This window comes from Pimephales promelas, chromosome 1, assembly GCF_988280905.1.
Source record: "Pimephales promelas chromosome 1, fPimPro1.hap1.1, whole genome shotgun sequence".
Classification (NCBI taxonomy): Eukaryota; Metazoa; Chordata; class Actinopteri; order Cypriniformes; family Leuciscidae; genus Pimephales; species Pimephales promelas.
The window spans coordinates 3,362,384-3,390,058 of NC_142769.1; the positions used below are offsets into that span (position 1 = coordinate 3,362,384).

General features: G+C 39.6%; 2 protein-coding genes across 2 annotated transcripts in view; one reads left to right on the forward strand and one right to left on the reverse strand.

The window, feature by feature from the left end:
• Positions 1 to 27,675, reverse strand: part of ano1a (anoctamin 1, calcium activated chloride channel a) — a 190,804-nt gene that overhangs the window by 136,571 nt on the left and 26,558 nt on the right. The window lies entirely within an intron of this gene.
• On the forward strand, positions 19,319 to 25,144 carry fgf3 (fibroblast growth factor 3). Its single transcript, XM_039690990.2, has 3 exons — positions 19,319 to 20,827; positions 21,871 to 21,974; positions 23,889 to 25,144. Exons 1-3 carry the CDS (start codon positions 20,551 to 20,553, stop codon positions 24,267 to 24,269), a joined length of 762 nt encoding a protein of 253 aa, XP_039546924.1. The 5' UTR covers positions 19,319 to 20,550; the 3' UTR covers positions 24,270 to 25,144.

The following is a 27,675-nucleotide window of genomic DNA, read 5'->3' on the forward strand; positions in this document are numbered from 1 at the left end:
AAGAATGGCTGGGGATGGCGAACAATTGTCTTTCGTTTCGGCTTTGACCGCTACTCTGGATGATTTAAACTTAAGCTTTTCTTTGAAAACAGAACAAAAAAACGGCGCTTGAGTCATTTTTCTAAAGATAAAAAAAAAAAGATGTGTTCGGAGTTTTCTTGACTGGATTCGGTAAAAGTTTAATATATCGACTTGGTGGGGAAACGCATGGGACTCAGTCGTCACCCGTCACCTTTTTCGTTGCTCTGATTGGTTGTAGCGCTATCCAATTGACCTATGGCTAAGCCATGCCCCCTCCACTTACTCAGACAAACGGTCAACATTCGGGCACGGGCGCTATGGCAGCGGTCACAGTAGGAGACATTTCACAGGAGGCAATTGGTGATTTTTGGAGACAGAAAGATTATATATCATCTCAAAGTCACCTAAACGGCCTTAAAGGATTAGTTCACTTTTGAAAAAACTTTTGCTGATAATTTATTCACCCCCATGTCATTCAAAATGTCCATGTCTTTCTTTCCTCAGTCGAAAAGAAATTTAGGTTTTTGATGAAAACATTCCAGGATTTTTCTCCATATAATGGGCTTCAATGGGAACCGGATGGTTCAAGGTCCAAAAGACAGTTAATAACTGTTTCAGATGCAGCTTCAAATGTCTTTAAACGACATCAGACGATGAATAAGGGTCTTATCATGCGAAACGATCGGTTATTTCAAAACTTATTCCAAAAATGTAACTTTTCTAAGGACAAATGCTAGCCTTGCTCTTATCTGTGAGGCGCGTTTGCAACGTCACGTATTACGTAATTACGTTCAAAAGGTCACGGGCGACGTAGCCAGAAGTACAGAGTCAGTGTTTACAAGTTGAACGCATAGGTTGAACGTGCAAACTAGCTCAAACACCGTTTACAAAAAAAGGAATTAAAAGGAAAAAACAACGATGTCGGACGATTTTGATTCTGTACTTCCGGCTACGTCGCCCGTGACCTTTTGAACGTAATTACGTATTACGTGACGTTACAAACGCGCCTCAGAGAATAGAGCAAGGCTAGCATTTGTCCTTAGAAAAGTTACATTTTTGGAATAAGTTTTGAAATAACCGATCGTTTCGCATGATAAGACCCTTATTCATCGTCTGGTGTCGTTTAAAGACATTTGAAGCTGCATCTGAAACTGTTATTAACACTATCTTTTGGACCTTGAACCATCCGGTTCCCATTGAAGTCCATTATATGGAGAAAAATCCTGGAATGTTTTCATCAAAAACCTAAATTTCTTTTCGACTGAGGAAAGAAAGACATGGACATCTTGGATGACATGGGGGTGAGTAAATTATCAGCAAAAGTTTTTTCAAAAGTGAACTACTCCTTTAACTGTGCATTGGAGGATTATGTTAATAATTTTACTGTTGAGAAGGTCGATGAAAAGCTTCAGCTCTAGGCAAAAATTGAACTTACAGGTCACAGTGTAAACGTGATAAACTGCATATCGTTGCCATCACTGTTTGGTGCTACAGTATTTACATCAATCGGTTAACATTTGTCATTTCAGTTATTTAGCTAAGTGACATGATGTACAACGCAGCTAGGAGCTAACGTTAACGTTTTCAAATGCTAGGCTAACGTTAGCCTAACGTTACGTTAGATATGTTAAAGATAACGTTCAAATACGTTGTTGACTTAGACAACCTTGTTTGTGTTTAGTTTGTGTTGTGGTCGACCGTATAGCTTAATCGCATAACTTAATCCAGAGCAGACACTTATCTCGGTTGAGATGTGGCTTAGGAAAGAGTAAAAAAATACACACCGTCGCCCAGCAGAGAATATCCAAGTGTATTGGGTTAGCTATGTGATTGGCTCATCGCGTTTGGGGGCATGGCTTAGCCATTGGTCAATTGCGTGCAGAGTTTTTTTTAAAAGACATCCGTTAATCCCGCCCCTCGGATTGAGCCCTGTCAATGATGAGTTCCCAGACCTAACATCTTGATGTAGGTCTGGCATGCCAGGCTAATTTTCTCATGCAGTGCAATTAAAAGTCAGCAAGATGCTTTATTTTCCTCAAACCTTATTGTTCCAATATTTATAAATGGCAAAGTGTTTAAGCAAACACTTTTATAAGTGCAAAAAAAAAGTATAGGCACAATGCCCATGAGCAACCAGGGGTTAAGTGCCGTGTCCAGGGAAGTAATGGTGATTAGGCAGGAGGGGTAAGGCGCATCACACAGGTTGTCTCTGCCTGGGTACATGAATGTTACGAGAACAGTTTCTTCACTATCACATTATATACTCATTTTTATTTTCGGTAATTAAGACCCTGTTTTGCCAGGAAATTAGCAAGTTATTGCAGCAGCATTAGCCATTCTTACAGTTTTGACAAGTGGCTATGTCTCCTACAAGAGTTCTAGGTCAAGTCTTTGTTAAAAATAAAGTGAATTCAATGTTAATCCTAATCCCCCTCTTCAAAGCCAGCATTCGGCCGGTATGGAGACAAAACCTCTGCTCTGCGGTTTCCCCTCGCTATGTGTCTACATAGAGTGTATTTAGCATTGCAACAAGTGATTAATGGTTCACAGGGTCTAGGGAAGTTGATATAAATGATGCAGAATGGTAAAGTAAAAATTGCTTTCGAAAACTGTACTTAAAGGGGTCATGAACTGGCTTTTTAAATTTTATTATATTGTTGTCTGAGGTCAACTTATGACGTTCGCTTGGTTTTTGCATTCAAAACATTAAAATGAATGAGTAATAAGCTATTTTGTACCCTAGTTTTGAGCCTAGCTGAAAAACGCTCGGTTTTTATGGGCGTCCACACTGAAGACTTGGAAGTAAACGCCCACTGCTGTGAGTGGATAACAGTTTTGCATATTATAATGAGTTTCGACTCACCCGTCGATCCACTTGGGGGAAATTGTTTTTAAAACGTCCACTGTTGTAAAATGGCAACCGGAATGATTCGCCCATACATGTTCGACCCAGAGTCCGTGTGTTGCACAATTCCTGTCTGATCCAATATAGACGGCACAGCACCGTTCTTTACTCTTAATCGGTCTGCAAATCCAGTCTTGTTTACAAAACAATCCTCAGTGAAATGAAGCGAACAGACGGACGATGTTTTATCTGCTGGAACGTCATTAAAAATAAAGTTTATCCATGCAGTCCTATTGGAAGCTTATGCAGCGACTGTCTTCTTCCACAACCAGGCACTGCACAATATTCTGTATTGCTCAGTAGCTTGACCCAGTTTGTCATCAGGAGGTAGGAATCTATGTTATTTAGCTATGCGTGTAATGCGTGAATCGGTGGGCGGGGCTAAACCAGCCGTGTTGAAGTAGGCGTAGGTGAAGTGGTGTTTTATCCTCTTTGACGTCATAGTTCCCCACTTTGAAAAACGAGTCGTTTGCTGAGGCTGGTGTCAATAAAGCTTTTATTGGACTAACAAGGACGTTTTCAGTTCTGAAACTTACAGGATATTCTTATAATATGATGACCTCTTAGATGTCAAAAGCTGATTTATCAGTTCATCACCCCTTTAAAGATTCAGGCCTTGCAAAAATATCAGGGCAAATACTTATTCAAATCTGTAGATTCTCATGAGGGCCTATCACACAATGAATTACCAAAGAGACAGACCTATTTAGCATGCTGAGCCTATTATATTTGACTACTCTAGCTGTAAATGGTTATGGATTTGCATTTAGCATTGTTTTCCACTGTTTCTTCACATGCAGTCATGCATTTTTTGGGTTGCAACCTAGCTTCACTGCTTAGCCCTCATTAGTATGTGATTTGGCAATGTCTCTCTCACAGTCCCTTTGTGAAATACATTTAGGCCTTATGGATCAAAGGCTTGTACAGTTATTTACTATTGTTACAGTCTGTGACAGGAAGAGACCAAGGAATGGGCCAGTGCAAGGTCAGAGGTCATTGCTCCACTGCACTCAGACCTTGACATGAACTTATATCATATGAACATATTAAATCATAATTTGGCAGCAGGTTTATTAGGCTGCTGTCACTTTAAGATCGAATGCACGGATCCCTTGTACCGTTACACATGCGTTTTCTTTCTCAACTGTTCACGTTCACTTAAAACATAACTGACCGTGTTTACGTGAATACGTAATTTTGACATCATTTTGACATTATTTTGTGTGTTTTTGACTATTTAAGCGCAAAAACGAACTCAATTTAGCCCTGAGAGGCGGCTTTATGTGCGTGCACTCTTGGGTGTCTGTGAGCACAAAATCTGTGGGAATGAGTAAAATTATGTGCAATATGCAATCCCATGCTAAAATTCAATCCCTGTTACAGCAACAATATTCTGGAGCAAATTAAACGAGTGAGTGAGGGGAGGCGGGTTTTTGATTCGGATTTGTGTCACTCGGAGAGATGAGGGAGAGAGAAAGTGCAGCTGGTATCGTGTATCTATTCTGTGGGAAATGAGTATTGGAAGCGTTTCAGATATTACAGTATCGATATATATATATCGTAAAATTTATATTTTTGACAACCCTACATTGCACTTAGGTTATTAATTCAGATTCCTTTTTAAAAGACAATTGAAAATGTTTGTAATTTCAACCCACCGAAGTGGCTAGGAGTGACACAAGCCACTGCTGAAATGACACCTAATGACACTGTATGATCAGAAAACAAGGTAGGATTCAACGAATTCACATGCCTTACTGCGAGTTAAAACATACAACATTCTACAACTGTCCATATTTTTATTTGTAAATCAGAATATTATTAGAAAGAGGTGTTACACCCCACACATCTGCTGAAGGTAAAGCCGTATATCCAGTTTCATGCTCATAACTGAGAGCCACATTCAGCCGGCTTTGCACTGCAGTGTTTCGGGATGTCACAATGATGGAGGAAGAGTGAACCGTCTCATTTCTTGTTGAGGTTTAGAGGTTGTGTAAAACTGTGATTTGTCACTCATGTGTGGACAGATCCTAGAAACAGATGTTCAAAATTCAACCACCAGTCAATCCTTCTTACCACCTCAATCCCCAACAAATACATTCATCTGAATTTGACCCTATAGACAACATGTTGCCCTCTGAATGAACCGAAGCACTTTAACATCCGTACACACTGTAAGCGTATTCAGCTTTACATCGTATAAGCACCTTATTATTAAAATGTAGCAAAAAATACAATAGTTTCAGTTTACAATAATATAATCGTGTTCGACTCCTGGTCTTTGACGGGACGCTTATTTGATAAATAAATACTGATTTCTTCAAATACATAGTAAAGACTTTAATGCATTAAAAATGCTATAATATTTGAATAAACCTCTTCTGTGTAAAAAAAAGTAAAAAAATTATTATATATATTATATAAAAATAGTTTATTATTATTCAGAATTGTCTCAAAAAATATTTTACCAAAACTCTTTGGTAAACAATGGCTAATTATTAATATTTGAAAAATCTTTTAATAAATATCATGTATTGCATTCAGCATGCATTTACCATAAAATAGGAAATTATTTCATAAACAGAGAACTCCTGAAGACTGTTTATCAAGGCCAGTAATTATATATATATATATATATATATATATATATATATATATATATATATTAGGGCTGCGAAACGATTAGTTGTGATTAATCGCGATTAATCGCATCCAAAATAAAAGTTTGTGTTTACAGTTTAACATACAGGTAGATGGTGAAACCTGCAGGGCATTTCTGCCTGTCGCACCTCCACCGGTGCCTAAGAGATTGAGGTGTACTGCAGGTGTACATGCTGTGGAACACTACAAAGGGCATTAATGGGTCATCAGCTGGGGACCACCAGTCACGGATGTTTCGCTCCTTTAACCCCAGTACATCTCATGGTGGCGGAGCGATGGCAGGGATTTCTCCCTGCCACCCCCTGCTGATGCCCTAGATGGAGACTGGACCCCAATTCTTTGCCTTCCTTCTCAGCCACAGCCAGTAACTTCCTCTTTCAGCTTCTTCTGCCAGCTCTTTCATGGCTTTCCGGTGCCTTATACCTGTTGCACCCATGTCGCGGAGCAGACGAGAGGTTGAGGAGCCCACGAACCCCCGGCACCCCACCTCCACAGGGTATGTGACTGCCCTCCAACCAGCCTCCCTGCACTCTGCAGCCAGATCAGAGTATTTGGCCCGCTTCCGCTCATGGGCAGCTTCAAGTCCTCCTTCCCATGGGACTGTGAGCTCCACCATCAGGACCACCTTGCAAGCAGCAGACCACAGCACCAGATCTGGACGCAACGACGTTTCCACTATCTCCCTGGGAAACTGGAGCTGCTTCCCAAGGTCGACTGCTAGTGTCCACCCCTTGCCCGGTGTAAGGAGTCTTCCTGTGTCCTTCCGGTGGTGGGTGTTACCCCTCTCCCCAGCCCTCGCGAACTGGATGGAATGTGCGATTAGGGCCGGGGGCCTGCTATTCGCTTCCTGCCTACATGTTTCCACTACCTCAGCGAGCTTCTTCAGCACCAGGTCGTGCCTCCACCTGTAGCGCCCCTGTGCCAACGCTGTTTTGCAGCCAGACATGATGTGTTGGAAGCTCGCATTAGCAGTGCTGCACAGGAGGCAAGATTCCTCATTGCCGAACCATCGGTGGAGGTTGCGGGGGCAAGGTAAGGTGTCATATGCTGCTCTGACAAGAAAACTTAGCCTGGCCTGAGGAATCTTCCATACATCAGACCAAGCCAGCTGCCTGTCTAGAACGCCTTCCCACGACAGCCAGCCTCCCTGTTGGCCCTGGGACACTGCTTTGATGGTAAGCCTCTCGTGTTCAGCTCTCATCACCTCTGCTGCCACCATTGCCTTCCTCTCTTCTTTGGATGCATTCGACCAAAAGAGGGGGGCCTGTCCCCACCCGACGCCTGCCCGGCCGTCCTGTACTCTGCCAAGCACTTCCCTGTGTTGCAGCCTACTTATTGCCAGGTCCACTTCCTCCTTGGCCCTCCATTTCCTCCCGGTTAGAACCTGGGCATCCGCAGCTCTCACCAGAGGGTCAGTGGACTCTCTTAGTTCCATGATCAACCGCACCTTCTCCTGTTTATATCCCCCGCTGATGGAACGTAGGGGCAGCTGAAGCTTGGTCTTGCCAAAGAGACCTACATCAGAAAGGCATCTTGGTAGCCCGAGCCATTTCCTTATGTACGAGTTTGCCAAACTATCCAACTTGCACACTGTGGAGGAGGGAACTTCACTCATCTTGAGTGGCCACATTATTCTTTGGTACAGTGTGAATTGGTAACACCACACCTTGTATTTGCCTGGGAGCTGACTGAGGTTGATCCTGGCAAGGCCATCTGCCAACTGCTTCTTCACGGCGTTCCCCATCTGTTTATCCGTAAGGTCTGCAGAGTAAGTTCGGCCGAGGCTCCGAACAGGCTGGCTTGACAACAAGGGGATTTCCTCACCGCCAGCGCTAAAGATGGTGCGGTCACTCCTGACCCCTTTCTGAAGGGACAAGCTTCGTGACTTTGAGGGTTTGATTCTCATTCTTGCCCACTCCACAAGTTCGTCAAACCTCTTGAGCAGTCTCACAGTGCATGGAGCTGTCTGGAGAATGGTGGTAACGTCATCCATGTACCCTCTCAGTGGGGGTAGCCTTTGGCCTGATGGCAACTTCACTCCTCCAACCACCTGCCTTGCCCCAATGAGGATGATCTCAAATGCTGCTACAAACAAAATTGGGGAGATTGAGCACCCCATGGCAATGCCAACTTCAAGTCGTTGCCACTTTGTGGTGAAGTCTTCGTGTGTGCAGCATATCTGGATGTCCTCAAAGTATCTGGATATCAATCCTTTACAGGGATCAGGGATATAGAAGAAGTCCAGGGCGTATGTAATAAGTTGGTGGGGAACAGACCCGTAGGCGTTGGCAAGATCTAACCAGACGACATGCAGATCGCCCTTCTCCCTCTTCGCCCTCTGAATCTGTTCCCATATCACCGAGGAATGTTCAACACACCCTGGAAAGCCTGGTATGCCCGCCTTCTGACAGCTGGTGTCTATAAATCCGTTACGCGTAAGAAACGAGGTCATCCTCTTGGCCATGATGGAAAAGAATATCTTTCCTTCTACGTTTAGAAGGGCTATGTTCCTAAACTGGTCGATATCCTTTGAGTCTTGCTCCTTGGGAATGAGGACAGACAGGGCTCTCCGCCACTCTACGGGGACAACTTCTTTTTTCCATGCTGCTCCTAGGAGTTTCCACAGGATCCTCTGCACACCGGGACAATGCTTGTACAGTTTGTAGGGTATTCCATTGGGGCCTGGTGCTGAGGCGGCTCTAGCCTTCCGAATGATATCTGCGACCTCACTGAGTTTCGGGGGTGCAGTATTAAAGGGCACAGCTGGGGGGGCTGGGCGAGGAACATACCCCGGGGAACCCAGAGGAATCAGTCTATCAGCATCACTGAGCTGCTGACTGAAATGCCTTTCCAGCTCCTCCTTTGTTGTCTCCAGCTTCCCACTCCTCCTATCCTCCAGCAGCTGCCTTGCATGCTTGAAGGGATTCTTGAAGAAATCACTCCTCTCTTTCTCCTTTCGTTTCCTGCGCTTACGAATGCGCTCAGCCCTTCGCAAGCCAGCCAGGCTCTCCTTCACGTCTTTCCACAGTGATTTCAGACCTTCTTTCTCCTCTTCCTCAGCTTTCCTCCACTGCTTTCGCAGCTGGCGCCGCCTCTTCACCAACTGCTCAATCTGTTGTTCCCTCCTTCCTTTCGGCCTTGGGCCTGCGCATTTCTTCCCCGAGATTATTCCGAACCTGCCTCTACACTCTTCATACAAGATGTCTCCGATGAGATTGAGCTTGGCCTCGACGTTGCCACGAAGTGAGTGATCTAGAATGGTACTAAGATCCACATCCAGATTTTGCCACACTGCCACTTCCTTGGCTTTTGGCCACTTGATCGCTTGTCTCCGCCCTGGCTCTCTTCTTTCCCCTCTACAACCTGGCCCTTGGTTATCAGGCCCAAATGATGTGCTCTCCGCTAGACCACCCTCAACAGGATCACTCTCCACAATTAGATCTCCTCCCTCTACTTCCTGCTCCCTCTCCTCAGCTGTGGATCCCTCAGCACTGTGGTGTGTAACCCGGCTCTGGAGGCCACTTGTCTTACCTGCAGCTTGTGCGGCAGTGCAATGCTGCTGGAGACTCTCTTCTACACACTTCATCTTTCCCTGATGGATCCGTAATCCTCTGAACGTGGTCTTCTTCTCCCACCCACACCTGCATTTCCTCAACCTCTTAGTCTCGTTGTCTATATTCGATCCAGTCGTTGCCGAGAAATCCGTCCGATTTGGCCCTTCTTCCATCCCGCCTCTCGGAGGGCCGCCGGGTTGTTTTCCTTTATTCGTTTTCGTAGTCAGGTTAAGGGTGTCCCCACGGGGACAAGTGGATTGGGTGACTAGCCTTCCACTCCCAGTGCAGACTTTCCTGCCGTCCGCCAGTCTTTCCTGGCCGCCAACTGCACTTTCACAGCAGTCACTGGAAACCAGATATTAGTTTAACATACAGGTAGATGGTGAAACCTGCAGGGCATTTCTGCCTGTCGCACCTCCACCGGTGCCTAAGAGATTGAGGTGTACTGCAGGTGTACATGCTGTGGAACACTACAAAGGGCATTAATGGGTCATCAGCTGGGGACCACCAGTCACGGATGTTTCGCTCCTTTAACCCCAGTACATCTCATGGTGGCGGAGCGATGGCAGGGATTTCTCCCTGCCACCCCCTGCTGATGCCCTAGATGGAGACTGGACCCCAATTCTTTGCCTTCCTTCTCAGCCACAGCCAGTAACTTCCTCTTTCAGCTTCTTCTGCCAGCTCTTTCATGGCTTTCCGGTGCCTTATACCTGTTGCACCCATGTCGCGGAGCAGACGAGAGGTTGAGGAGCCCACGAACCCCCGGCACCCCACCTCCACAGGGTATGTGACTGCCCTCCAACCAGCCTCCCTGCACTCTGCAGCCAGATCAGAGTATTTGGCCCGCTTCCGCTCATGGGCAGCTTCAAGTCCTCCTTCCCATGGGACTGTGAGCTCCACCATCAGGACCACCTTGCAAGCAGCAGACCACAGCACCAGATCTGGACGCAACGACGTTTCCACTATCTCCCTGGGAAACTGGAGCTGCTTCCCAAGGTCGACTGCTAGTGTCCACCCCTTGCCCGGTGTAAGGAGTCTTCCTGTGTCCTTCCGGTGGTGGGTGTTACCCCTCTCCCCAGCCCTCGCGAACTGGATGGAATGTGCGATTAGGGCCGGGGGCCTGCTATTCGCTTCCTGCCTACATGTTTCAATACATAATATATGTGAGTGCACTGTGTATAATTATTTTATATATATAAATACACACACATGTATGTATATATTTAAGGAATATTTTCATGTATATAGTGTATATACAGTAGATTTATATATAATTTATATTATATATAAATATTTTATATATAAATTATTATTTTTTTCTGAAATATACATGCATGTATGTGTGTATTTATATATATATATATATATATATATATATATATATATATAATAATTATACACAGTGTATTATGTAATAACATATATTATGTAAACACAAACTTTTATTGTGGATGCGATTAATCGAAATTAATTATTTGACAGCCCTAATATATATATATATATGAAGAGTTCAGATGCAAAAGCCTCTAAGTGCCATTTGAAATTTTCTTCTAAAATGATCATTTTTATCAAGCTTGTATATTTAAGTTCAGTAATTTCACTTAAATGGCAATGAAGATTACCTATTAATTGTTATTTAAGTGAAATTACTGAACTTAAATATACAAGCTTGATAAAAATGGTCATTTTAGAAGAAAATTTCAAATGGCATTTAGAGGCTTTTGCATCTGAACTCTTCATATATATATATATATATATATATATATATATATATATAAACTTATTTGAATATAATGAATAAAAGATGTGTTCCCTCATATTAACGCATATTAAAGAAAATGGGGGTAATACAACATGACATTATGTTGAATTTTTTTCTGGAACGTTTTTGAACGCCAATGAAACCAATATGAAACTAAGAATTTGGCACGTTTTAAAGTAAAAAATTTTTTTAACAAAGACGCTCTTATATTAACCCATTAGTACATATCATGTAGAACGTCTTCATTCATAATTGTGGGAAATGCAGTCTGTCAGAACACATTACATCTGTGATTCTTATAGTGGTCATTTATTAACAAAGCATCTTAAATGCGTCTCCTGTGAGCACTTGTGATTGGCCTTTATTTAGGGAAGGCTCTCTGATACCATTACAACAATGTGCCGCTGAATGTTACCGTCAGGCATGCCAGAAATGTTCAGCGAAGTGTTGTGCATGCTAAGCCACAACTCTAACAAGAAACATAAACATCACCGGCTCTTGTTGTCTTTCAGACCACTGAAAGAGGTCAGTAAACAATAGCATGGTGTTAAGTGCTTTCAGGACAGGATTCTGTCAGCACAGGGAACACGCTCAGGCTTTCTGATTAACACACTCATTAGATTGAGTAAAGAGAAATCCATGTAAGATCTAATTGACTGGCAAGCATCATGAAAGCGTTCCTGGCGTGTGGTGGCTGCACACGTCTCTCTTTGGGTCACCGTGGGCTCCGTCATCACCCTTGTGAGACTGCTCACTTATGTTAGCACAGGCAGAATACAAGCCCATATCTATTTCTGTCGCATTATATCAGTTTTTCCATTACAGCTTCGGACAAATTGACATAATCCATTTTGACGCATTTGAAAGTAATGTGCACCAAATATTTGGTAAATGTAGTCAAATACAAACTAAGTGATGTTACAAATAAGTATGAAAATTTGGTAGCACTTTATTTGATGATGTACTTATTATTGTGATTACAATAGATGTGTAATAACAATGTACTAACCATCTAATCCTAAACTTAAAGGGATAGTTCACTTTGAAATTAATTTTTGGCATGTTTTATCTTACCTCAAGGGCATCCAAGATGTAGGTGTCTTTGTTTCCGCAGTAGTTTCAATTTTGACATTTTTAGGTCAAACCGTTCTTGTCTGTCATATAATGGAGGTCTATGGTCACCACCTCAAAGAGCATGCACAGAGAAGTCCAAATTAAACATGGTTTAATGACTCGTAAATGTAAGTACACATTGATGGCCTAAGACACGAAACGAGCGGTTTGTGCGAGAAAACTAACAGTATTTATATCGTTTTCACCTCTTGTAATCACAGCCACATCTAAGTGATCTGAGGACGCGGGCGCTTCGGTCTGCGCAAGTGCTGGAAGTGATCTCTGGCGCCTGTACGTCACTCATTGTTTACACAGAGATTTCGGAAGTGTTACCCTTCACTGTGAAGATCTAAACATATTTATATATACAGGAAATCTCAAGGGAAGACGATTTCGATACATCATAAGACAACGTTGAATTTTTTCTGCAACCGCGCGAGATCACTAAGAGGTAAAAGCGATATAAATACTGTTTGTTTTCTCACACAAACCGCTCATTTTGTATCTTAGGCCATCAATGTGTACTTACATTTACGAGTCATTAAATCATGTTTAATTTGGACTTCTCTGTGCATGCTCTTTGAGGTGGTGACCATAGACCTCCATTATATGACTGACAGACAAGAAGGTTTGACTTAAAAATATCAAAATTGAAACTACTGTGGAAACAAAGACATCTACATCTTGGATGCCCTTGAGGTAAGACAAAACATACCAAAAATTAATTTCAAAGTGAACTATACCTTTAACCCATGTAGTTACCTACAGTACTTTTATAGGTAATGAAAGTACTCCAATTTTGATTGGATTGAAGATAGTGCTGTATTGACTGGGAATAATCCAAATAACAGTTTAGCATGTAAACAATTTAATAAAACTATCTTCTCAATTGGATTCAAAAATTGTTGTGATTCTTATGATTTCGACTTTTTATAAGAACTCTGTTTTTACTTCTTACGAGCTTGCATATGTTTATTTCTGTGCCCTCAAATCGATTAATCGTGATTAATCGCAGCTAACAACTTTGTTTATATATGTGTGTGTGTGTATATATTATGAACGGTGTTCATAATGTGTGTGTATATGTATAATTATATTATAAAAACACTAGCTTTTATGTTAGGTGCGATTAATCACGATTAATCGATTTGACAACACTAGTTTATTTTACATACGTTTTACTTCTTACGAGCTTGCGTAGGTTTATTTCTATGCCGTCAAATCGATTAATCGTGATTAATCGCTGCTAACACACACACACATATATATATATATATATATTATATATGTGTGTGTGTGTGTGTGTGTGTATGCATTATTATATTATGAAATCACTAACTTTTATAATAGGTGCGATTAATCGATTTGACAACACTAGTTTATTCATGTCAGATGAACTGGTCAGTGGAGGACACTGATTATTTACAGAATTTTTGCTTAAAAAACGCTCTTCCACATGACATTTTCAGCTTTCCTTAGGTATTTAAAACATGGGCTTAATAAGATCTCTGTTTACATACGTTTTACTTCTTACGAGCTTGCATATGTAGTATGTTTATTTCTGTGCTGTCAAATCGATTAATCATGATTAATCTCAGCTAACAACTTTATATGTGTGTGTGTGTGTATATATATATATATATATATATATATTATAAAAACACTAACTTTTATGTTAGGTGCGATTAATCACAATTAATCACGATTAATCGATTTGACAACACTAGTTTATTTACGTCTGATCTGGTCAGTTCATATTTACTGAATATTTGCTTAAGAAATGCTCTTCTACATGACATTGTCAGCTTTCCTTTTAGGTATTTTGTTAATTATGCTGATGATTTTCTCCGGTTCTGAATACGGCGACTAGGTATAAAACATGGGCGTAATAAGATCTCTGTTTACATACATTTTACTTCTTATGAGCTTGCATATGTTTATTTCTGTGCTGTCAAATCGATTAATCGTGATTAGTCGCAGCTAACAACTTTGTTTATATATGTGTGTGTACATATGATATATATATATATATATATTATTATATTATAAAAACACTAACTTTTATGTTATGTGCGATTAATCACATTTAATCACGATTAATCGATTTGACAACACTAGTTTATTTACGTCTGATGATCTGGTCAGTGGATACTTACTGAATATTTGCTTAAAAAACGCTCTTCCACATGAGATTGTCAGCTTTCCTTTTTAAGTATTTTGTTAATTATTCTGATAATTTTCTCCGGTTCTGAATACGGCGTCTAGGTACAAAACGTGGGCGTACGTTTAGTTTAAAACACATAAATGCACATGTAAGTGAATGTGCGAATGGATTGCAAAGTTTAAAGAAACAAAACATTCTGAATCTGAAATCGGATTAGATTCATTCGAATTGACAATTGAAAATCAGTGCGTTTACAAAAAAAAAGTCATTCCGCCCCAAAAACGGTCTTCTTTTGGGTTCAACAGACGAAAGAAAGTCACACATGTTTGCAACGACATGAGGGAGAGTAAGTGATGACAGCATTTTCATGTTTATCCCTTTAATGTATATTGTGATTATTTTGTGTGTGTGTGTGTGTGTGTGTTTTTAAGGAGGTATGGAGAAGAACAAAAGGTGTGTGAAAGTAAAAGCTCAGAGAGGGTCCATATAAATGTTGCCATGAAGTTTTGAAAAGGAGAAATGGGAACAATGCAGTTTGCAGCAAACACTCCTCTGCCATCCATCTTTTACACAATCAACATGGCCCTTTCACATGCACTGGCCCCTGCTGGGGACCCCATCCCCTCTGTCAATGGCCTTATATTTAAGGGAAATTAGGTGACATTGAGTTTCAAATGAGTCATCGACAGCTGCTTCGTCACTGTCGGCATGAGCGGTGTGTTGTGTTCCTGTCCCACAGAAAGAGCAGGAAGGGACGGTACTGTACTGGATAGATTCGGACCGTAAAAGTCCACGATCGCTTTTTTTTTTTAGTGAAATGTGTAGCGGCCGCAAAATGTGTCGATTGTTTTCTTCGCTCTCCCCGAGCGCTCATTGATGCCTTATACAGTTACAGGCCACCACAATCATTTGACTGTTGGAAGGTGCAGAGAAATCCACTGTCCTCCCAAAAGGTATTTGAGACCTGCAGCTAAGAATCAAAGGGCTGCAGAGGTATAAGGAAGACCTATCTGGTTTCAAGATGAAGTGTGGGAGAGGAATAGAGAGAGCGAGAGAGAGAGCTGCTGGCGAATCACTTTGAGATTTATGAAAAGTGTGTGTCATGAGCTAGATGATCTGTCCCTTGGGAATTGGAATCAGCATTAAAATCAGTTCAAAGTGTCCTTTGGCGTGTTCGACCAACAGCACCGAAATCAATCCAACACTTCTGACATCTATGAAATGGAAAAGGTGCAATGAGGCGGTACGGCCAGCGTTTATGAACGCATCCCGTAAGTCGTTCTGCTGACACGGTGGACATGATGTGAGGCTCTGTTGAGGGCTCTCTGGCACAAGAATAAGACAAACTCGCGTCAATGAGCGGAACAAACGCTCCAAAACATACTCATGAAAATGCTTTGTATAATCGGGTATTTAAAGAGGTTAACCTTTTTTTTTCCCAAACCAACCTGGGGTAATGAGGTATGAGAATAAAGTGCTTGCCAATTTGTTTGCAGTGCGTTGGGACTGTACGGGAGTTCTTTCTGAGCCCCTGACAAGCAGGTGAGATCAAAGTGAACCCGGACAAAAGGGGCTCAACGGTGATTTGTCAGGGGACGAGAGGCATTCCCGTCTGGCTCTAGCCAAGGCCCTCAGATCACTAGCGCAAAAAAAAAAAAAAAAAAAAAAAACATGGCATGAGAAAAAGTGCAGCCGAAAAGGTTCAGAGGTCAGCTTGATTTGGTCTGGATTATGGAACCTCCTTTTCTGCAAAGGAGCCAAAAAATTAATCGTTTATGACTATTAAAAATCTTGTTCACTTGATTCTTTGAAGCACCGAAATCTTAAAAGGTTTGCAGAATTAATACATTTTCTTCATGTGCTTTTTAAAACACCAGTAAAAAAGTTATTTGTTCGATCATTTATGTGGTTCCGACAACATCATATTTTGAGTTTCTGTTGATTAAACTAATCTCCTTCATTGTATTAACTCATTTTTTTAAGTTTAAGTAACTTAAGGTAACTTCCTTTTTTAAGTTAAACCAACAATTATTTTTTTTCAGCTGTATTTCACTGTTAAAAAAATCTTAGTTGGTTAAACTTCAAAAAGGAAGTAACCTTAGGTTTAACTTAAAAAATGAGTTAACATTGTTGGTTTAACTTAAAAAGGAAGTTACCTTAAAGTTTAACTTAAAAAAATGAGTTAATACAATGGAAAGATTAGTTTAATCAACTTAGATCATTTATGTGGTTCCGATAACATCATATTTTGAGTTTCTGTTGATTAAACTAATCTCCTTCATTGTATTAACTCATTTTTTTAAGTTTAAGTAACTTAAGGTAACTTCCTTTTTTAAGTTAAACCAACAATTATTTTTTTTCAGCTGTCTTTCACTGTTAAAAAATCTTAGTTGGTTAAACTTCAAAAAGGAAGTAACCTTAGGTTTAACTTAAAAAATGAGTTAATATTGTTGGTTTAACTTAAAAAGGAAGTAACCTTAGGTTTAACTTAAAAAATGAGTTAATATTGTTGGTTTAACTTAAAAAGGAAGTTACCTTAAAGTTTAACTTAAAAAAATGAGTTAATACAATGGAAAGATTCGTTTAATCAACTTAGATCATTTATGTGGTTCCGATAACATCATATTTTGAGTTTCTGTTGATTAAACTAATCTCCTTCATTGTATTAACTCATTTTTTTTAAGTTTAGATAACTTAAAGTAACTTCCTTTTTTTAGGTTAAACCAACAATTATTATTTTTTTCCAGCACTGTAAAAAAAATCTTAGTTGGTTAAACTTCAAAAAGGAAGTAACCTTAGGTTTAACCTAAAAAAATTAGTTAATATTGTTGGTTTAACTTAAAAAGGAAGTTACCTTGAGTTTAACTTAAAAAAAATTAGTTTTAAGTTTAATCAACGTAGATCATTTATGTGGTTCAGATAACATCACTTTTTGATTTTCTGTTGATTAAACTAATCTCCATTGTATTTACTCAATTTTTTAAGTTAAACTTAAGGTTACTTCCCTTTTTTAAGTTAAACCAACAATGATTTTTTTTTTTTTACAGTGAAGTAAAAATGGAAAAGAACCTAAAAAACCGTTTTGTTCTAATTGGAAACTTTATCGACTCTAAAAATATTATATCATATATTTTTGTTTATATTGTGACATCTAAGTCTATTCAAGTCAAAAATATTAGTAAACATCACAGAATCAATTGCACAACCGAAATCATATAAATAAATATTGAGAGAAAAACAAGTCAAACTAGAGTAAATATAATTAAAATAGTTTACAATTAGGATAAACACAGGTCAGTATATTTTTGCAAATAAAAAAGTTAGCTATAACTAACTGTAAAAATCAGAAAAAATGCAAATATTTTATTACATATATCAATGTGACTGATGTCTAACACACACTTCACTTAGCAGTGGCTTTTGTAGTTTTGTCTATCTCAAACCTTTATATGTATATTTCCAATGTCTGTCTTATGCCGTAAATGAAAGTTGAGTAAAGAGTGCTGGTGGCCTGAACTCATTTATTGTGTATTTATTTATTGTGGCTAAAGAATTTACATATTTAAAACAATTAGTTGAAACAACTCAATATTTCAAAGTATAGGAAACATATAAATTCAACATAAAAAGTCGTAAAAATGTGCAAACCTGACATTGTGTTGTATGTGTTGGTCATTCTAATAATTAATTGGTTTTTTTTTTTTTTACAGTTTTGCTAATACACTGACTGTCTCGTGTTGTCTCACTCTTCTCTTTGAAGAGTGTTACAGTCCTCCCACCTGCTCGGCCACAAATTTTTAATTTTCGTAAAATAAGACGATAAGCTTACATATTATATCATTATATCAAATTAAACAAGAGAACCTGCTTATTCATGACAGCAGTTCTGTCATTTAAAATCTATTCCTAGACCCACAAATCCAATTATAATCTATCATGATAGTGATTTCAACCCTGTAGCTTAACCTGTTGGCGTTATGACATATCCAATTTCCCATCTTGTTTAATTTAAAAAAAGCAAAGGGTTGCGAAGAAGATAAAGTTATAATGTGTTTGAGTACACTCGAGAAAAAAAAGGCTGGGTTGTTTTAACCCAATTTTGTGTAAAATAGTTGGTTAAAAATATAGTTAAAAAAAATGTAACCCAATGGCTAGGTTTGTCCATATATTTTCCCCAAAATTGGGTTAGAACAACCCAGAATTGTTTTATAGTGTACTGAGTAATACTGTACATGTACTTATACAGCCCATTCTCACTCCCAAGGCGTCACCTAACTGACGCCTTGGGAAGCATTTGACCATGCTTCAATATCTGACGCTTTAGGCACCCTTTAGCGTCAGTTAGATGACGCCCTAGGATCGCGTCATGTAAGTGACGCTAAAGGGCGCCTAAAACGTCAAATATTGAAGCATGGTCAAAGGTGACGCCTTGGGGTGAGAATGCGTTGCTTATAGGGTTAGGGTTATGGTTCGGTTTAGGGTTAGTTGCATGATTTTCAGTTATTACTCTAAAAATGCTGGGTTATTTTAACCCAACGTTGGGTCAAATATGGACAATGCCAAACGTTGGGTTAAAAATGTTATTTAAAAAAATGAAACTCAATGGCTGAATTTGTCCATATTTGACCCAAAGTTGGGTTAAAACAACCCAACAGTTTTTAGAGTGTACCTATGTAACATGTGTAACAAGGGCATCGTAAAATTAAGTGTTACCGAAAATACTTTAACATGACACGATTAAACCGTTCAGGCAACATCCTGAGTGAACACCCCCTCCTCTCTCTCTCTCTCTCTCTCTCTCTCTCTCTCTCTCTCTCTTTCTCTCTCTCTCATACTGATTATTACTGCTAGGCTTTGTGGGCGGCTGTGGGCCGTAATTAAAATACTTCCAGAAAGAAACAGCCGACCACATCAGAAATGCAACCCACTGTCAGGATCAAACCACATCAAGCGCGTCTCTCTCAGAGATGGTCACCAGAGCATCAGTATATAGGCTCGTATCTACTCTCCGTCTAGTCTTGACACACACACACACACACGCCGGGTCTGCTCTGACTGCAGCGCGACTAATAAGTTATTACGAGCAGTTATAGCCTGTGCGACTGACGAACAGTCAGGGTATGGAAAGCGAAGACAAATGAAGGCTGCCTTCCCACGAGGTCCTCAATAGCATGCGCTGGTGTTGCGCCAAAGGGCAGGGAGATTTGTAGATGATGGTGCTAATTACGAGAATGGCAACCATAATGCGACCAAGATGGAAGCAATTTAGGCAGAAGTCATTTGCGTGTTACTCTTCCACCCACTATAGCAAGCACACACAGCTTTGAGTCGCACTTGCAGTCTGGTTCATTCCTGAGAGTCGAGAAGATGCGTGTTTTTATTTCCATGGCCTGATGGGGGAAAAAAATGATTGAATTCTTTCAAAATCAGGACGCAAACTTCGCGAAGCGGCACTTGGATTAATGCATTTCAAATAGCAGGGAAATACAGCCGCGCTGAATGAAAAAAAAAAAACACGTCTTGATCGATTTACCTGTGCTGTATAGCCTATGCAATATTTTGAATTTATGGCTGACATCTAGGCGATAGTGGGTTGTTTGAAGAAGCTATTTTAGGCGTAAAATTGTCGCTGAATCATATTTAAGAGGATACAAAATGCTGGGAATCTAAAATCGGTCTATTAATAAATGCATAACCCAACTTTTGTTCTATGGAAGTGACTTATTTATCAAGCCATTCCATACGCAAATGCGGATCATTGAAAGCCACGTGCGTGTGTCTATGAATGTTAACATCACTGTCGAGATGTGCCAACACGCATGAAAAGAGAATTAATAGTGTCTCTTGCCCAGCCAGAGGCCAGTGTTAATGTTTAAATATAATTTTCGGCTCTTTGAAAAGAAGCGAACTGTGCGCTTGGATGTCTCTCTCTCTTTGTGATGCGGTTTTCCTCTGTAAGCCACCGTGTGTAGTGCTGCTGTGTAATTTTATCCACGCTGCAACCTCTTGGTTCACACAAGACTGATACCTTGCCTCCCCTTTCCTTTGTATCAATTGGTCGGGGTTCGGGCTATTGTTGCAGGAGGGCTCTTTTATTTCTGCGCACACACTGTCGATCAGCGAAATCTCACGACAGGCTCGACTGGCTGACTGTTTTCTCCTCCTCGGTCCGATATACAGTCAGTGTGTGTGTTTGGAGAGCAGAGTGGAACCCATGAGCACCACCAAGCCGGATGACCGCGACGCATTATTGAAGAAGGATACAGCAAGTTTTCTTTTAAAATGTTGGATCACTGACAAGTGAAACTTCTTTGATGGGACCAGCTCTTTCCATTCCAGCGAGGTTTTGCCGACATCCCGCCATGCCACAATGGTTATAATTCTGCTCTTGTTGTTTCTGAGCTCCTTGGATCCGAGTTTGCAGGAATCTCTGGCTCCGAGGCTGAGCAGGAGCCCGAGGGCTCCTTGTGTCAGGGGCCAGGAGTGTGACCCGAGGACGCGGCGCGATGCTGGAGGACGCGGCGGGGTTTACGAGCACCTCGGCGGAGCTCCAAGACGCAGGAAACTTTACTGCGCCACGAAATATCATTTGCAAATACACCCGAACGGAAAAATAGACGGATCGCTTGACGAAAACAACCCTTTCAGTGAGTAAACTCTTCTCACGCTTCTCATGTCAATTTATTAAATGATCAGAGACTTGCGTAATTGCGCGAATTCACATTTGCGCGCTGACAAAATTAACGGGATATTTTAAATTAACATCGAACAATGATTCGGCCATTAAGGAGCAGAGGACATTTTAATCAGCATTCTTATCACCGTAAAGGGAGATTAAAGCAACTATTAATAAGTCAAAAATTAGGTCACTGTATATATCCCATTATTTTGTGACACTCCAGCTTACATCGTAATATCAATTCGCGGTCAGGGAGTAGAATATTTGTACATTTGGTATGATCATTTCTTTAAATTGATGCATTCGTTTATCCGTAGTTTTCCAATTAGTCGAATCCGAGTGCTCATGGACAATTACCATATGAAAACAGGATTCAGCAGACAGTTTAACATAATGACTTAGACAACGGATGTGTTTATCCAACGTAAAAGGATGATTATTCCAAACAGAAGAATGAGGAGAGCCATTAATCAGTGGAAAAAAGGATGAATAAACATCCTCTTTAAGAGGCGTTTAGTGTCTGTGTATCTAACCTGACAGCGTGGTGTGTGTAGACCCTGACTCAATAAACGAAAAACACTATATAAATATGACAGGATACATTTAAAACGGCTAAATGAATTGTTTACAATGAACCTTATTGGAAACAAATGCATTTTATATTTAATGTGGTTTACATTGTGTTTAACTTAATGATAAGTTAAAATCAATCAATTATTTATAGCAAATCAATTGATATTAATTGCTAATATAGTAAACAAACTTAATTTATACACACTTACAATACAACACTCTAAAAATTGCTTTATACATTGGGTCAAATATGGACAAACCCAGCAATTGGGTTAAATTTGTTAATTAAATTTTTAAGGGTTTTCAATGTCATTGAATGATAAACTGCGATCATGACATGTTTACCCTGTATTGAATCCTACAATGCGCAATTTTAAAATTCAGTGTTTTTCACTTTTCTAGCATGCGCACTAACTAGTGCCCCACTCTTTTCCCTAGGCATACTCGAGATCACAGCTGTCGATGTCGGTGTGGTGGCGATCAAGGGCCTGTTTTCGGGAAGATACCTGGCTATGAATGAGAAAGGCCGTCTGTATGCTTCGGTAAGTGTTATGTCACGTCGGAAAATCAAGTATCTGAAATTCGGCTGGCAGTGGGATCAGATAACAAGCAGGGCTATTTGAGGCTCTCGCCACATGGTGGTGTTTTTCATGCGGAACGAGTGTGCTGCTACATCACTAAGAGCTTGATTACTTGACTCACCGGGGACCTGGTCACTGAAAGTTATGGTCAGCAGAGAGTGATAACCACTTCAAAATAGAGGTTCTTTATTGGTTTTGATGGTTCCATAAAGAACCTTCAACATCCATGGAACCTTTCCACTTCACAAAAGGTTCTTAAATGGTTCTTCAGATTATTAGAATGTTCTCCACACTAAGAACAATTGGTTATTTTAAGTACTGTTCACTAAAAAGTTGAAAATGGTTCTTCTATGCATGACATGCATTCTAAAACATGCTGGGTTGTTTCAACCCAAATTTGGGTCAAATATGGACAAATGCTGGGTTAAAAATGGAAGAAAAAAAATGTACAGTTGAAAGTGTTTATTTGACCCAAATTTGGATTAAAACAACCCAGCATTGTTTACAGTCTGTAAAGAAACCCATCACTCTAAAACGTGCTGGGTTGTTTCAACCCAAATTTGGGTCAAATATGGACAAATGTTGGGTAAAAAAATTAATAAAAAAATGTACAGTTGAAAGTGAAAGTTGAAGTTGGGTTAAAATTTTAAATGGCATTTTTACCCAACATTTGGGTTTGTCCATATTTGACCCAAACTTGGTTTAAAACAACCCAGCATTGTTTAGAGTGTGTAAAGAAACCTCACACCCTAAAAAATGCTGGGTTGTTTCAACCCAAATTTGGTTCAAATATGGACAAATGTTGGGTTAAAAATGTTTAAAAAAAATGTAGAGTTGAAATTAAAAGTTGAAGTTGGGTTAACATTTTAAATTAAATTTTAACCCAACATTTGGGTTTGTACATATTTGACCAAAATTTGGGTTAAAACGACCCAGCATTGTTTACAGTCTGTAAAGAAACCCAGCACTCTAAAACATGCTGGGTTGTTTCAACCCAAATTTGGGTAAAATATGGACAAATGCAGGGTTGAAAATATTAAAAAAAATATAGAGTTGAAATTGAAAGTTGAAGTTGGGATAACATTTTAAATTAAATTTTTAACCCAACATTTGGGTTTGTCCATATTTGACCCAAATTTGGGTTAAAACAACCCAGCTTTGTTTCAGAGTGTGTAAAGAAACCCCACACTCTAAAAAATTCTGAGTTGTTTTAACCCAAATTTGGGTCAAATATGGACAAATGTTGGGTTAAAAATGTAATAAAAAATGTACAGTTGAAAGTGAAAGTTGAAGTTGGGTTAAAATTTTAAACGACATTTTAACCCAACATTTGGGTTTGTCCATATTTGACCCAAATTTGGGTTAAAACAACCCAGCATTGTTTAGAGTGTGTAAAGAAACCTCACACCCTAAAAAATGCTGGGTTGTTTCAACCCAAATTTGGGTCAAATATGGACAAATGCTGGGTTAAAAATGTAATAAAAAAATTACAATTGAAAGTGAAAGTTGGGTTAAAATTTTAAACGACATTTTAACTCAACATTTGGGTTTGTCCATATTTGACCCAAATTTGGGTTAAAACGACCCAGCATTGTTTAGGGTGCGTAAAGAAACCCCATTTTGGAATCTTTATGCAGAGGTGTTGAAAATCACATATGATCAGTAAGTTATCAATTTAAGTTGAAATGACTTAAACACCCAAGTTGATTGTACTTAAAAAATTTAAGGCAGCCACTTTTTTTTCCTTTTCCCAGTGAATGTGCCGAGTTTTGACCAGTTTAAATGTCTTGACTTCTTTGTGGCCACACTGAGCCAGGTCCAGTCAAGATGAGAAACATTGAAAAAGGCTAATAACATTTTTTTTAACCCTTTCAGGAACTCTTCAACAGAGAGTGTGAGTTCCTGGAGCGCATTCACGAGCTCGGATACAACACCTACGCGTCACGGCACCACGCCACGACCCAGCCTCCCCCAGCAGGGTCCGGTGCCGGGGCCGGCAAGCGCCGCGCCAGTTCTAAAAGGCAGTGGTACGTGTCCATCAATGGAAAGGGCCGGCCCAGGAGGGGCTTTAAGACGCGGAGCACGGACAAAGCTTCCCTCTTTCTGCCCCGTGTTCTGGGCAACAAGGACCATGAGATGGTGCGCAAGCTCAGAGAGAGCCAGCGGCACCCGACGGGCTCTCACCGGGCCCCTGTCGGGCGGGCAGAGCGCAGGAGACGACGACACAGGGGCTCCAGCAGAAGGCCTGACATTTAACGCGCTCTCGACACAGATGGAGCAGAAATCCACTGAGAGTCACATGGAACAATTTTCTCACCAGAGGATGATTTTCAAGAAAACTTTGGAGGAATTATGAGAGTGACATTTAAAGCCCAGTATCTGAATTATTAAGATGTTCATGTGACCAAAATCAACACTACTGAAAGTTTAGCTTTTTTATGACATGCACCACGTCATGTTCTCTGTAAAAGACGTGTAATTATTGTACATAGATGTACAGTCATTTACTTTTTTTAGTAGAGTAAATGTAATGGTAAATTAGGACGTTGTACGAGTGCTTGACGATGCCGACGACGTGTTATGTATGGTGGTGTAAAGACAAGCACTTTTTTCTTACTGAAGTAGAAAACAAAGATCCATACACATAAAAAAAACAGATGCTTTTTAACTTACATGTGATAGGCTACTGTTCTTAAACTGCAATCAGGAGTACTTTGTATATTACTAATGTAATACATATTTATTTTTGTTTATATGTTTTTAAGTTATTGATGACATAGTTTCTTCCAAATATCAAAGATTTTTTTCTTCAGAAGAGATTAGTAGTAAGAATAACACTGTTGTCTTTGAACAATCCCTCTCCAGTTTCCTATTACTTCATTCAAATACAAGTCTACATATATGTAATGGCGTCAGCTCACGTTTTGAACACTGTAAGCAGAGTATAGTGCATCACAACTGCATTGTTCGACACTGAAAGCTAAACATCTGGAGGAATGTCACCAATAAATTATATGGAATATATATATTTTTTGGTTTTATTGCTATAGCATGTTTCTAGAATATGGAGCTGAATTAATGCTAAATGAATGTCGGTATAAAGCAATGCATATTTCACGCGACTGTTAGGATCGGCGATGTATTGAAAAAAATATATGCAAAAAACAAAAAAAAAACAAAACCCCGACTCTCTATGGGATCATCCGCCCATTTTTCCTAAAGTGACATCGTCTTTAAGAAAGGAAAATGCAATACAGGACCACTCCAGGCCACTACAGGATTCATTTAAAATGCAACTTTTTTATTCGTATTTGAATGTCAAGATCGGCTTCTTCAAGCAGGAACAGAGATCTGTGCTTTTGAAATCTATAGGAGAGGGAAAAAAAGACGTGTTATTCTATACTTCGCAGGTTCGAGAGCTTCCTGGCGGTCACAATGGCACCTCTCTGGGGAAACCTGGGAAGCTGTGTCGCTCGAGACATTCTTCTTCCTTGTTCTAAACGACGAGAGCCTGAGATCCGAGGAACAAGGCAATCGCCGATGAACAAAATATGTTTCTGAGAAAGTGTATAGTTTGTTATGAATGCCAAACTCTAATATTACTCAACAGGAATTCTGGACTGTTTGAATGAACCTTTGTGTCGCCCTCCTGATACCTTATTTTTCACAAACCCATTCACATAAATGCATGAGAGGCGAGATCAAAGCTTTCCGCGCGACGTCGAATATTCTATTCTATAATCGCTTCTATTAATCAGAAACTGAGGAGCGCTGTCGTTCATGACCTGGCCATGAAAATAAAAAATAATACAAATGATATCTCCAGGGGTTTGCTTTAACAAATGATTTGGTTGTTTTCGCAGAAATGACATTTTTGGTTCACAAAAAACAACAACTTTTAAACCGTTTTAATAATTTGAAAACCCTTTTTTCACTAGGCTATAATATAAAGAAACTACTTTTTTGGAACGGGTGCACTCAATGGAACATTCGAGAGGAACTTTATTTGGTTTAGTTCCAAAAAGAGTTAACAGTGTGATGTCACTGCATTAACTTTTTACATTCATTTTTAATCAATGCCTTTGCTTCTGATGCATCACTGATCTGAGGAACACACTGAAACATCAAGAACTGGATCTCTGAGGAACCATGCAGCCAACTTAAGACCAAGATGCTGAACTTAAGGCAAGACACCCCTGAATAGTGTAAAAAAAATATATTCTTCCTCAGTTGACTGATAAAAATAGCAACAACAAAATAAAAACTTATTAAAAATATGCAAATGAGACACTGTCTAATTAAATATGCACTCATTTGCGTAAATATCTAGAACAAAAATCTGAACACTGATGAAGTCAGGTTCAAAGTTCTTCATTTTTTGTACATATTCCAGTCAAAAGTTATATTGGATTTCTCTTTCTATCACTCCATAAATCAGAAAATACTGGTCACAAAAATACATTTTCATCAATTTTTAGTAATAACATGTTTAATATATATATATATATATATATATATATATATATAAAATATTTGATTTGACAAATAAATATAAAATTTGGAGATTTCTGGGTGAGTGAAAATTATATATATATATATATATATAATATTTGATTTGACAAATAAATATAAAATTTGGAGATTTCTGGGTGAGTGAAAATTATATATATATATATATATATATATATATTTAATTATGGGGCTCATTGTTGACCTGTGCAAAGTTTTTCATGCTGTTTGGTCCCAGTTCTGACCTATTCAGGCACACGACGCCCCTATTAGTTCAGTGGCATATAACAAGTAAACAGAGACGCAGGGGTTAAAGTTCAGCGTCCCGATCGAGCGACTTCTGATGACCTGCCTTCAACAATGACGTGTCTGCCGCCATGTCGAGGGCATAGGAGCGCTCATTATTAACCCATAGTCTCTTCGAGCCAAGGCCATGAGATGACGTTGAGATCAGAGATCTCGAGCATCTCATTTCGAATGTGAAAATAAATAAATAAATATTTATTTATTTATTTTCCAAACCAATTCCGATGGTTTTTAAACCTATTGATAATTCAATTACCCAACGAGTGCTTTCTCAGAAATTACTTTAAGCCGTGCGCTATAGTGAAAACTGCTCCAATTAAAATCAGTGCGCTTCAGTCTCATTCTTCTCTGGCCCGAGGGCCTCAAAGGGTTGCTCCTCGTGCCCATCTAATTGGTATCGTCAGGAATTCCTCAAGTATTGACCCAGCGGAGCCTGAGGGGTCTTTGTTCGCACAGACAGGCCTCCTACTGCCCATCTCCGTGGAGCTTGTAGAGTTGATGACCTCTGCACTAACATCACACCATATTGCTTCCAGCTTAACTATTTTTTAAGTGATACATTTATTAATGCTGACGGAGATTAAACGAAACAACCGGATTTAGAGTTAAGATTCTTAAAAATAAAGGTTCTTTATTTGGAATTGACGGTTCCATGAAGAACCTGTAACACTCCATTCCACAGAATGTTCTTTATTTTTAGAATGTTTTTCACATATTATGGAAAAAATGGTTCTTTTAACAACTCTTGACTTAAAGGATCGTTGGGGAACCGAAAATGGTTCTTATATGGCATTGATGCAAAAACATTTTTTTAAGAGTGATAAGCTTTTTTGTGGGTTATGACAAA